The following is a 12,983-nucleotide window of genomic DNA, read 5'->3' as shown; positions in this document are numbered from 1 at the left end:
GCCGATTACACAGCTGTAGCCCACTCCACTCTACTACCCGCGCGAGTGAGAGCAGCATTTTAGAGTAGTATTTTATTTATTTATTTATTCATTTAAGAGACGCAAGGGGAACGAGTAGGAAGAATGGGAGAACGAGCGAGATAGCGAGAGATAGCGGTCGCATGTCGTAGCAGCCCGCTGTTATTTTGTTATTGTTTTTCTTTATTATTGTTACCACAATCAAGTGGGTAAGCAAATACAGACTTCTCTCCTTCTTCCCCATATCCGGGGCATTACAATAGTTTGGATCGGACTTTTCGGTGAAAGTGAGCGGTGGACGGCCGTCTTGGACGGTAAGCAAACTTTGATTGAACTTGCGCGGAGAGGCGCGGCCCAAAATAAAGCCTTGCTCTATTTTCAGAGCGTTGGTCACAGTAAAATATTTATTAGTTCAAGCAGAGTAAAATGATACATATTCACGGTACAAGAACGTCGTTTCCGTGTCCATCGATTGGTAAGAAAAGGCTGTTTGTACGAATGACGTGTGGGCGCTCCCGTCAGGGTGGACATTTCGCGTGGAGTGGCTATTTTTCGGCACAACACCGGCGCGCCAACTTCAGACAATTACGGCTGACGAAACTTGGATAAATGCGCCCCCCCAAATTTCGCGAGCTCTGGGACACTCGGAGAAATGACTCTCATACCTCTCCTTGCTAAGTTAATGGTACCTCGATGTGCGTTTGTGTGGAAATTTAGTTCACGAACAACGGGGAAAAAACTATTCACCTTCTCACCGAATCAAGTAAAACTCTTTACACGGCTATTAGAATTCCCCCAGTCCTGTAAATGGGTCAGTTGACAGAAGAACTGTTATTGTTGTGGTAATGTAGTACTTATGAGGGTCAAATAAAAAGGAAAAAGGAGGGCTACGACGGCGGTCTGAAACCCGCGGCTCTTGGGCCGCATGCGGCTCTTTAGTGCTGCTTCGGGGCTTTTTTTTTTTTTTAAATGGAAAAAGATGGGGGAGGGAAATATATTTTTTGTTTTAATAGGATTTCTAGGAGGACCAACATGATACAAACATTCTTTCAATTCATTAATATTGTAATGAAGTTAAACTTGTGGTGTCATCGTACAACAGAGAAGTCACGTGGTGCGCTATAGGATCCACTGCAGGGAAAATAAACATTTAATCATGAAGGCTAATTATGTATTTCTAGCCAACTTATTCATTTTTATAGTAGGCTAATGTAGCTAGTATTGATAATTATAAGGCTTGTACAAGGCTTTTAATTTTTTGCTGCTCCAGACATACTGTATCAGTTTTTTTTTGGGGGGGGGGGGGTCAAATATGGCTCTTTCAACAGTTTGGGTTGCCAACCCTGAGTCACTACGAGATGTAAGTCGTACTATTGCTACGAGAAAAAAAGTCGCATTATTACATAGGGTAACGTAGCTGTAATCAGCAACGCATTTTACATACATGTACCGTAGCTGAGAGCTATAACATTAGCCTAGCTAATGAAATATTTCAAATATATCTTTGTTATGGTTCTTCTTGGGGGGGAAAAATATGGGGAAAAAAAAAAAAATTCGCCGTGGCACGACATGGTGTGGCTGTCCGACTCCGATGCAGCCCACCACCACAGTTTCGAAAAATCCTATGGTCAGAGAGCCTCCCACCACAGTCTCCTAAAATCCTGTGGGAAACACTGTGTTTGATGAATGCAAGCCTATACTGAAAAGATTTGTTCATTTACTGTAACATGACCACAAATTTGTCCACTTTATTATGTATCACGATACACACTACTGTATTGTTTTATTAATACAGTAGTTATTTTGTTTGAGACATTAGCAAGACGAATGTGAAATGACACCTGAGTAAAAACACAATTTCACAATTTGTCCTCTTGCATTGTGTTGCAGGCATGCGAAGAAACGTTTAATAAAAGTAAACCCTTGTCATCCACCTGAGCATCTGTGACGCTTTGAAGTATCAGCGATGGACTGTATGCAGAGCTGCATTGGGACACATGTCATCGCGTTCCCCGCGTTTACTTGGTGACGTGTCACGTTACAGTGTGTTTGTCAACATAATTTATGCTCGACTGTTATTAAGGGAATGACTTAAATCAGTTCTGTTCAATCAATTCTGGTTTCATGCATCTGGTGGTATGAAATGTAAAAATCACAAATTACAATCGCAATTTTTGGGAGAAAAAATGGGCAAAACACGGTAATTAATTCTGGTCTTGAGCAGCATATTTAGTGAATGAATTGATAGGTAAACATTACAAAAGTACTACTTTTTTTGCTGGGAATGGTTTATATATTGATCACCTCATGGATGTTACTTGAAAACCTTTCAAGGCAAAGTGAGCAAAGGGGAAGTAAAGACTAGTGGGCTGCATGTCATGCTAAAAGTTTAAGGGACTCACCTTTATTTACATGAAGCAAGGAGGGGAAAAAAGTATTCAGAAAGAAAATGTCTGACACCAACAACAACAAAATGTATGCTGGAAATAGTAGAAAAACACTGATAAGAGATGGATACCTCATAAATTCCTCCAAATAGAGACATGAATTTGCTGAGGAGAGCTGCACACAAACTGGCAATGTGGACAAATGGACCCTGGAGAGGAAAAAATAAAGAAAAAGACGAGAACAAATATTAGGATATTCAATTAACAGTCTGGGCATTGAACTCTGAAAAATGGGAGTACATAACATAATATGAAGGATTTTAATGGTAGCCTCAAGTGGTCGATCAAAACGAGTGTCTATGTGGTTTCTCGATCAAAACGAGTGTCATTGTGGTTTCTGATTTAAATTGCTGTCACTTTTAAAAGTCAAAACGTTATCCGGATGACCAGTTTTAAAATCAATGACGATGTGAGTTCACCCTGTGCTCTATAATGCAATTATCTGCCAATTTCCACAACTCCTACTCACCTTGGGAGCACAGATATTTGATACAATTTTTTTGTCACATGACCCATTTCTTTCACTTTTTTGGTGTGAATGAGGCATGAGCTGAAAACAAATAAATGCTCCTTCCAAAAGGGATACTGTATCGTAAACATAGCCACCTATTCAGTTTAGAAAATAAGAAACCAAGACCTAATATTCGGGCACTCAAAATATTGAACATGATTATACATATATTCCAGCTCTTGAAAGGTTTTATTGGTGTTTACATGGCCTTGAGTCCCCGGGTTACTGCCAATATTATGATTATAATTATTCCTGATTACTTTTTGTTGCCGTCAGTCTTGTACTCCACACAATCACCATGTTGTTGATGATAATGCCAATATGAGCTGTTAAATTATTCATCAGTAATGTAGCAAAAACGACTCAAAATGCTCTCTACTACTCTACTCTGACTTAATTTACATCGAGAGGCTATGAATTATCTACCTGCACCACTAAAAATCCAGTTTAGGGCCCACTATTCTTCCAGTAAACAAAAAGGTTTCTGGATGCCTGAGTTAAATACCCCTAACGTTGTTTGTGACATTAACAAAAATCTTCATAAGTCAATAGTCAATGTAACAAAATCTAGTGATACCATAATAATTCATTGACAGAAGTATAGCAATACAGTGATCCCTCGTTTTCCCCAGTGCCCCCCCCCCCGAAAATCCGCGAAGTATAGGCAGAGCTTATTTACATTTAAAAATACATAAATAAATAAATATTGTCACACAATAAATATAACAACACAGTATTTCAAAATGGTAAGAATCAGAATGTTTTGACTTGTGGCTCACTTATTGCCCCACAAAAAGTATGTATAAAAAAGTATACACTGACAAGAATCACTTAAAAAAAAAAAAAAAAAAAAAAAACGAATGCAAAAGTTCACTGAAGTCAATGGTTCAATTGGGCATGATGTATTTTTGTAAGCAAATAATTTCCCACCTAATTGTTATGTTGGGTTTTCTTGGATCAGTTTGACAGGTCATTGTTTGCTCACCGACATAACGCAGTCGTTTGTTAAGAATATTGCTTTTGTATCATATCCAGATCTTCATACCTGAAAATGAATGTAGAAATGCTCCTCTTGTCTCAACTTTCGTATCATTGCCAAAAATTATGAAGGTAAAGTAAGTTGTCAGGATAGACTGTGTACAAGTACTTCAAACTTGTTCCTCTTAAATATTGTCAAAACCTAGATTGTGTTACTGTATTCATGCAGGCACTAATTCAAATGACATAAACAACATCTGCGTAACCAGATCGCATAAAACACCAAGCACACCTTTTTCTCCCGCTGGGTTTTAAAAGTGTCTCTAGTGGAAGCAGTTTTTCTTCTCACTAACACATTTCTGCAGATGTACCTGAGCATAAGTGCCTGTGGTGTGCCACTTGTGAATCATTTGTAATTCATGCTACAGGGATATTAGGAAGTGGGGTACAGATGAAGGTTAGAGCAGCATTATACAAGACTTCATAACCAATTTCAATAAGTTTGAAAAGTTCTGACAAAAAGGGCCAATATAGAACATTACACTTAACATTACACCACTACACTATTTAATAGAAGGCGAATCCCTAGAACCAGATTGGAGATTTTTTTCTCTCCATCAACCTTCTAGCTACAGTGATACTACAGTATACTGAGGACAATGCGAGCCATGACATTACTTTTCCCAATAGAACAAATAGGGTTGAAATCTGGTAGCATGATACAACACGGAATAATCATTTCAGACTCTCTTGCCAGGTAACCTAAATGTGCACAGACTACATGATTTTAAAAATTCAGGGGAATCACACACTACAATATTCTATACAGATCGAGTCTGGCCATAACACAATATTTATATAAAATATTTATCACTAACAATATATACACAGTCATGTGAAAAAATTAGGACACCCCATTAAATATTGAGTTCTTTACTAAGAAATGTTCACGTATCAATGTGTGATCTTGTTGTTCTTTAATTCTGGAAAAGAAAGTGATTTAATAGCAGGTAAACAACAAAAAATTAACATTGTTTTACTCATTTTACCAAATTCATCAACAAAAATGCATATTCTAACTGAGGAAAAAGTTAGGACAATCTACCACTTAACAGCTAGTGTTACACACTTTGGCTGAAATAACTTCAGTGAGACACTTTTTGTTGCCATGTACCAATGTTTGACATTGGTCTGAAGAAAGTTTGCCCCACTCCTCAACGCAGAATACTTTCAACAGTGACTGACCGTTGAAGTGAGTGAAAACACCATGGTGAGATCAAAGGAGCTGTCTGAGGCCTTCAGAAAGAAGATTGTAGGTGCTTATTAGTCTGGTAAGGAATTTGAAAAGATCTCAAAAGAATATAAAATCAGCCATTCCTCTGTCCGGAAAATAGTCTCCAAGTGAAGGACATTCTAAAAAACTGCCAACATGCCCAGGTCTGGGTGTCAAAGCAAGTTCAACCCGTGAGCGGACCGCAAGATGCTAAAAGAAGTCTCCAAAAACCCTAAAATGTCATCAAAGGACATACAGCAGGCTTTTGCTACTGTTGATGTGAAAGTGCATGCCTCTACAATCAGAAAGAGACTTCACAAGTATAACCTTCATGGGAGGTGTGCAAGGAGAAAACCTTTGCTCTGCAAGAAGAACATGAAGACCAGACTGAAGACTGAGGAAGACAAAGACCAGGACTTCTGGAATAATGTTCTTTGGACAGATGAGTCTAAAAATGGAATTATTTGGACACCAGAACAGAGGACATGTTTGGTGTAAACCCAATACATCATTCCAAAATAGAACCTCATACCAACTGTGAGGCATGGAGGGGGAAGTGTCATGGTTTGGGGATGCTTTGCTGCAGCAGGACCTAGCCAGCGCACCATCATATAATCCACCATGAATTCTATCGTGTGAGATTATCTGTGAAAAAAAATTAAAGCTGAAGCGAACCTGGACCTTGTAACATGACAATGACCCAAAACATACCAGGAAATCCACCAAAGACTGGCTGAAAAGGAAGAAATGAGTTCTGGAATGGCCAAGTCAAAGGGCAGACCTTAATGCCATTGAGATGTTGTGTGGTGACTTGAAATGGTTTGTACAGGCAAGAAACCCCTCAAACATCTCACAGCTGAAAGTATTCTGCATTGAGGAGTGAGGCAAACTTTCTTTAGACGGATGTCAAAGACTGGTAGATGGCTACAAAAATCGTCTTACTGACGTTATTTCAGCCAAAGGGGGGTAACACTAGCTACTGTATTAGGTGGTCGGGTGTCCTAACCTTTTCATCAGTTAGAATATGCATTTTTGTTGATCACTTTCTTTTTCAGAGATAAAGAAAAATAAGATCAGACATTCATATGTGAACATTTCTAAGTAAAGAACTGAATAATTAATGGGGTGTCCTAATTTTTTCACATGACTGTATAATATACATATACAATATTTCATAATATTTATGTCTGTTGATAATTGTGCGCTGTCAAGGTCCCCAGGCAATGTTAGAATGTCATTTTCTTCCAAACTTGGTGGCAATTGTTCGCCTTTGATGTTAGAGTGTATCACAATAGTGAGTACACCCCTCGCATTTCTGCAGATACAGTGGTACCTCTACATACGATCACTTCGACACACGATCTTTTCGACATCCGACGTAAAATTTGAGCCGCCATTTGTTTCTACATCCGACGAGTTGCTCGAAATACGACGACATGACCGCACTGCAAACGAACGCACGGTGGATTTTCTTGTGTGAGAAATCAACACAGTTTTCAAAAAAAGTTGATACAGTTGGAGAAACAAGGAAAAAAGTGATGCTTACCTTTGAAATGAAGATGCAAGTTATAGAAAAATATGAGCTTGGTGTGCGCGTCCCTGAACTGGCTCAACAATACAGCTCCATGGTCCTCTTCCGACCACCGTTCGCCACTATTTATAAGTTAAGGTGACAATTATTATTGTGGTAACATTGCCAAGGAAATCGCCAGCTTCGTCACGTTTTTATCATTTATTTAAGAACTTATCCAACACAAAACGCCCATTGTCTTAAGCAGTTGACTGCTCTCAAGAAAACGAAAGTATTATCTCTACCGCACCGACCTATCTCACCGTGACGTCAGCTTCGCGGTGCGTTCAGGGACAGTAAAAAGTGTCCGCCATATTAGAATCCAATTCGTTACATTATTTACAGGAATAATTATTAATTATTCTTCTTATTATTATATTATTCTGACTTATTTATTTATAACTTATTTGTTTTTCTATGTTTAATTGCCATTTGTAACAGTGCCAGCAGTATTTATTAAGAATTTAGTGTATGTTTTTAGGCTTTGGAACGAATTAATGGAATTATAATGTATTCCTATGGGGAAATCCTGCTCGACATACGACCATTTCGACTTACAAACAAGGTCCTGGAACGAATTAAATTCGTATGTAGAGGTACCACTGTATTTAAGTATATCTTGTCATGGGACAGCACTGACAAAATGACACTTTGACACAATGAAAAGTAGTATGTGCAGAGTATATAACAAAGTTAAATTATTTTCCCCTCAAAATAACTCAAAATATAGCCATTAATATCTAAACCCCTGGCAGCAAAAGGGAGTACACCCCTTAGTGAAAGTTGTCAATATTAACATCCATCATGTCAACTGTCAATATTTTGTGTGTCCACCACTTTTATCCAGAACTGCCTTCACTCTCCTGGGCATTGGGTTGACCAGAGTTTTATGGGTTGCCACTGGAATGCTCTTCCACTCCTTCATGACGACGTTGCAGAGCTGCCGGATATTTGAGACTTTGCACACCTCCACCTTCCGCTTGCGGATCCCCCAAAGATGTTCTATCGGGTTCAAGTCTGGAGACATGTTTGGCCAGTCCATCACCTTTACCCTCAGCCTCTTCAGTAAAGCAGTGGTCATCTTGGAGATGGGTTTGGGGTCATTCTCATGCTGGAACACTGCCCTGCGACCCAGTTTCTGGAGGGAGGGGATCATGCTCTGCTGCAGTATTTCATAGTACATGTTGGAGTTCATGTTTCCCTCAATGGAATGCAACTCTCCAACCCCTGCAGAACTCATGCAGCCCCAGACCATGACATTCCCACCACCATGCTTGACTGTAGGCATGACACACTTATCTTTGTACTCCTCACCTGGTCGCCGCCACACATGCTTGAGACCATCGGAACCAAACAAATTAATCTTCGTCTCATCAGACCATAGGACATGGTTCCAGTAATCCATGTGCTTTGTTGACATGTCTTCAGCAAACTGTTTGCGGGCTTTCATGTGTACCGTCTTCAGAAGAGGCTTCCTCCTGGGGTGACAGCCATGCACACCAATTTGATGTAGAGTGTGGCGTATGGTTTGAGCACTAACAGGCTGACCCCCCACCTCTTCAATCTCCACAGCAATGCTGACAACACTCCTGCGACGATCTTTCAAAGAAAGCATTTGGATGTGACACGCAGCATATGTGCTCAGCTTCTTTGGACGACCAACCCGAGGCCTGTTCTGAGTGGACCCTGCTCTTTTAAAACACTGGATGATCTTAGACACCGTGCTGCAGCTCAGTTTCTGGGTGTTGGCAATCTTCTTGTAGCCTTGGCCATCTTCATGTAGCGCAACAATACGTCTTTTAAGATCCTCAGAGAGTTCTTTGCCATGTGGTGCCATGTTGGAACTTTCAGTCACCAGTATGAGAGAGTGTGAGCGCTGCACTACAAATTTGAACACACCTGCTCCCTATGCTCACCTGGACCTAGAAACACTAACGAGTCACATGAAATTTTGGAGGGAAAATGACAAGCAGTACTCAATTTGGACATTTGGGGAAGTAGTTTCTAACGGGTTTACTCACTTTTGCTGCCAGTTTATATATTAATGTCTATATTTTGAGTTATTTTGGGGGAAAATAAATTACCGTATTTTTCGGACTATAAGTCGCACCAGAGTATAAGTCACATTTTTGGGGGAAACTTACTTGATAAAATCCAACACAGAGAACAGATATGTCATCTTGAAATGCAAATTAAAAATAAAAATACAATAGCGAACTACATGCTAAATAAGTGTACAGTATGATAATGCTACACGATGCATGAACAACGAAATGTGAACGTGGCCGGTATGTTAACGTAACATAGCTAATAAGAGTTATTCGGATAACTATAGCATAAAGAACATGCTAACAAGTTTACCAAAACATCAGTGTCACTCCAAAACACCAAAATAACATGTGAAATGATATTATAATGTGTTAATAATTTCACACCTAAGTCACTCCAGAGTATAAGTCGCACCCCCAGCCAAACTAAAAAATACAAAAAATACAGTAACTCTTTTATAAAAGCTGCACACAGACTACTTTTCATTGTGTCAAAGTGTCATTTTGTCAGTGTTGTCCCATGAAAAGATATAAATATCTGCAGAAATGCGAGAGATGTACTAACTTTAGTGATGCACTGCAAGTGTCTACAAAACAAACATTGGTGCAGATTGACACATGTTTAGTATGTTAAAGAAGACGTTCAACACCTCTGGAAACTGCCCTATCGCTCTAATCCTCTGAGTTATATGAGAGATTCATTCACTTTTACTCGTCACTGTTTGGTGTTGACTTCCAAATTCTAAATCAATTAAATGACTCCAAAACTCTCGTGTGAACAACTAGTAGGTTGTGCAGTTACCACACTGCAGAAAAAATGATGAATATAAGACAGTTGTTCTGAAGGAGTAGCATCGTTTGTCAGCGTCCACAATCTGTATGTGAATGCTGACCCTAAAACAGATATGCTCAGATTTTTTTCCCCACATGGCAGAATGGAATAGTTCTGTATAGATTCACTCCAACAATAAATGCTCTTCCATTGTTTCCACTTTACCCAATATAAATTTAAATATATAAAGTAATGATTAGACTTGACCCAAACAGTAGTTACTCAACTGGTTTAGTAGTAAAGCCTGGCATAAAAGCATTACCTCCTTCCCCAGCGGCATTCCACTACCTAAGGCACAGGTAAGGCCAATGACTTTGGCCACGAAGGTTTTGAAGGTGAGGTATTCCTTCAGCACCACTCCTCGCAAGATGGTCTTCATCTCTGGAATACCTGAGCCTGAAAGAAGGAGATAATTTTAAAATGAATATCTGAAAGAAACCTCAAGTTTGATTAAAATAATTCAGTTTTGAAATTATTATTTAGGCTTGAAATGACAAGACATCAAAAAGCTTGAGTTTCCAAAAACATAAATGCTTTTCAGGCATGAGATCCAATGAATTTGTTTAGCAATGGATTTTATTGTATACACTGAGAAAAATAATAATAATAATCAAAAAATATATATATCCTAAATATAACATACTATATACAGTGGTATGAAAAAGTATCCGAACCTTTCGGAATATCTCAAATTTCTGCATAAAATCACCGTCAAATGTGATCTGATCGTTGTCATAATCACACAGATGAAAAAAACTGTCTGCTTTAACCGACACCACCCTAACATTTATAGGTTTTCATATTTTAATGAGGATAGTATGCAAACGATGAAAGATGGGGGGAAAATAAGTGAGTGAACCATCACATTCAATATTTTGTGCCCCCCCCTTTGGCAGCAATAACTTCAGCCAGACATTTCCTTCCTAGCTGCAGATCAGTCTGGCACATCGATCAGGACTAATCTTGGCCCTTTCTTCTCTATAAAACTGCTGTAGTTCAGTGAGATTCCTTGGATTTCTGGCATTACTCGCTGGTGTTAAGTCATGCCACAGCATCTCAATGGGGTTCATTTCTGGACTTCACCACTCCAGAGTGTGTATTTTTTCTTCTTCTGAAACCATTCTGAAGTTGATTTACTTCTGTGTTTTAGATCATTGTCTTTTTGCAGAACACATCCTCTTTTTAGCTTCAAATGTCTGACAGACTGCTTCAGGTTTTCCTGCAAAACATCCTGATAAACTTTTGAATTCATTCTTCCATTAATGACTGCAAGTTGTCCAGGCCCCGAGGTAACAAAACAGCCCCAAATCATAATGCTCCCTCCACCATGCTTCACGGTGGGGATGAGGTGTTGATGTTGGTGAGCTGTTCCATTTTTCCTCCACACATGACGTTGTGTGTTACTCAATTCAACTTTGGTTTCATCAGTCCACAAAATATTTTTCCAAAACTTCTGTGAAGTATTCAGGTACCTTTTTGCCAACATTAAACGAGCAACAATGTTTTGTTTTTTTTAGACAGCAGTGGCTTCCTCTGTGGAATCCTCCCATGAACACTATTCTTGGCCATAGTTTTACATATTGTTGACGTGTGCACAGAGATATTGGACTGTACCAGTGATTTCTGTAAGTCTTTAGCAGACACTCAATGGTTGTTTTTTACCTCTCTGAGTATTCTGCACTGAACTCTCTGTCATCTTTGGTGGACGGCCATTCCTTGGGAGAGAAGCAACCGTTCCAAATTCCCTCCATTCGTAGAAAACTTGTCTGAATGTTCGTCAATCGGCAGTCAGAGTTTTAGAGATGTTTTGTATCCTTTCCCAGCTTCCAAATCAACAATCTTTGATCGCAGGTCTTCAGACAGCTCTTTTGCCCAAACCATGATACACTTTAGAGAATGCTTTTCACCAAGACATTTCTTACCAGGTGTGTGTTTTATAGTGAGCAGGGCCGCTTTTAACCACTAATCATTGATTGGGCACAAACCTGACTTAAAATGTTTAATAAAAATAGGTTTCAATTGCTCTTTAAGTCTCCTTAGGCAGAAGGTTCACTTACTTATTTTCCCCCCTTATGTCATTGTTTGCATGCTATCCTCCTTAAAATATGAAAACCTGTAAATGTTTGGATGGTTTTAGTTAAAGCAGACGCTGTATTTTCATCCATGTGATTTTGACAAAGATCAAATCACATTTGATGGTGATTTTATGCAAAAATGTAAGAAATTCCAAAAGGTTCAAATACTTTTTCATACTACTGTATATGATATACAGTAATATACTAAACATACTACGTATGTATGGTAAAAAATTGCAGCCACTTTAATAAGGTACATTTAAATCATATTTTGGGTTGAGTACTTTGAATACTGTACTTTACTAATTTATTAATGTTGACTTCCACCAAAGTGTCCCTTTAACATCTCAAATTAACATAACATACTGTATTGGAACTTTTATTATTTACAGTGTGCAAGTTAGGAAGGAAGCACAACACCCTTGCATCCCTTCATCAAGTAGGAAAGAGGACAAGACAAAATAGGACAAGGTAAGTGAGCCAGGCAGTGCTAACAGTATGTGATTGGAGAACTATTCAGTTCTCTGTCATAGATGATGCCTAATAAAGTGACGCCGAAGAGAATGTTGAGGTCAATATTGTAATGCCTTAAAATTGTCATTCCACAATGGTAAACACTGTAAAATTATAGTATTTGCTAAACTAACAGCTAAAATATCAATGAAAAATCAACTATATAGTTTAAATGTTTACCGGTAATAGAAAAGTGCATTTAAGTTTATTCTATTTTTGTTGTTGTTGTTGTTGTTGGTGTTAAACGTACCGACAGCCTGTGGAGCAAGAATCTGCGTGAAGCCTGCTGAGAACGTGATGAGGACTACTGGGTATGTGACCCAGGCCAGATACTGCAAGAAAACATTACTGTCCAGGCCACCATACATCCACTTCTGTGCTGTGGAAAAACAAATTTACCCGACACCAGGATTAAGAACAATATTATAACATTAAGAAGATTCATGATGGTAATATAAAGGATGATGACATTATGATAGGTTTCTTTACATGGACCTTCACTATTTCTCCTAATGTCTAACCATTCATGAAGGCTCACCTTGAAGACAAATGGCAATACAGAAATCCACCACCCAACTGACCAATGCCATGAGGAGCCCCAGAAGAATAAGGAAAATCCAGTCCTCTCCAACCCGTGAGATCAGGAATTTCTGGCAGCGAACAGTGCAAACTACATGCAAGACAAGAAAACAGAATGACAGAATGCTTGTGTTCAAAC

At 38.9% G+C, this 12,983-nt stretch overlaps 1 protein-coding gene across 1 annotated transcript in view; it reads right to left on the bottom strand.

Annotated features, from left to right (window-relative positions):
- The window catches only part of clcn2c (chloride channel 2c), a 194,984-nt gene that overhangs the window by 124,226 nt on the left and 57,775 nt on the right, over positions 1 to 12,983 (bottom strand). The window contains exons 4-7 of the mRNA XM_057838103.1: positions 12,804 to 12,935; positions 12,516 to 12,644; positions 9,940 to 10,073; positions 2,537 to 2,614 (exon numbers count right to left, since the gene is read on the bottom strand). Coding sequence (XP_057694086.1) covers positions 2,537 to 2,614; positions 9,940 to 10,073; positions 12,516 to 12,644; positions 12,804 to 12,935 — 473 coding nt within the window. The remainder of the gene's footprint in view (positions 1 to 2,536; positions 2,615 to 9,939; positions 10,074 to 12,515; positions 12,645 to 12,803; positions 12,936 to 12,983) is intronic.

The sequence above is a fragment of the Corythoichthys intestinalis genome, chromosome 6 (genome assembly GCF_030265065.1).
Source record: "Corythoichthys intestinalis isolate RoL2023-P3 chromosome 6, ASM3026506v1, whole genome shotgun sequence".
Taxonomy (NCBI): Eukaryota; Metazoa; Chordata; class Actinopteri; order Syngnathiformes; family Syngnathidae; genus Corythoichthys; species Corythoichthys intestinalis.
This window is presented reverse-complemented; position numbering and strand designations above follow the sequence as displayed.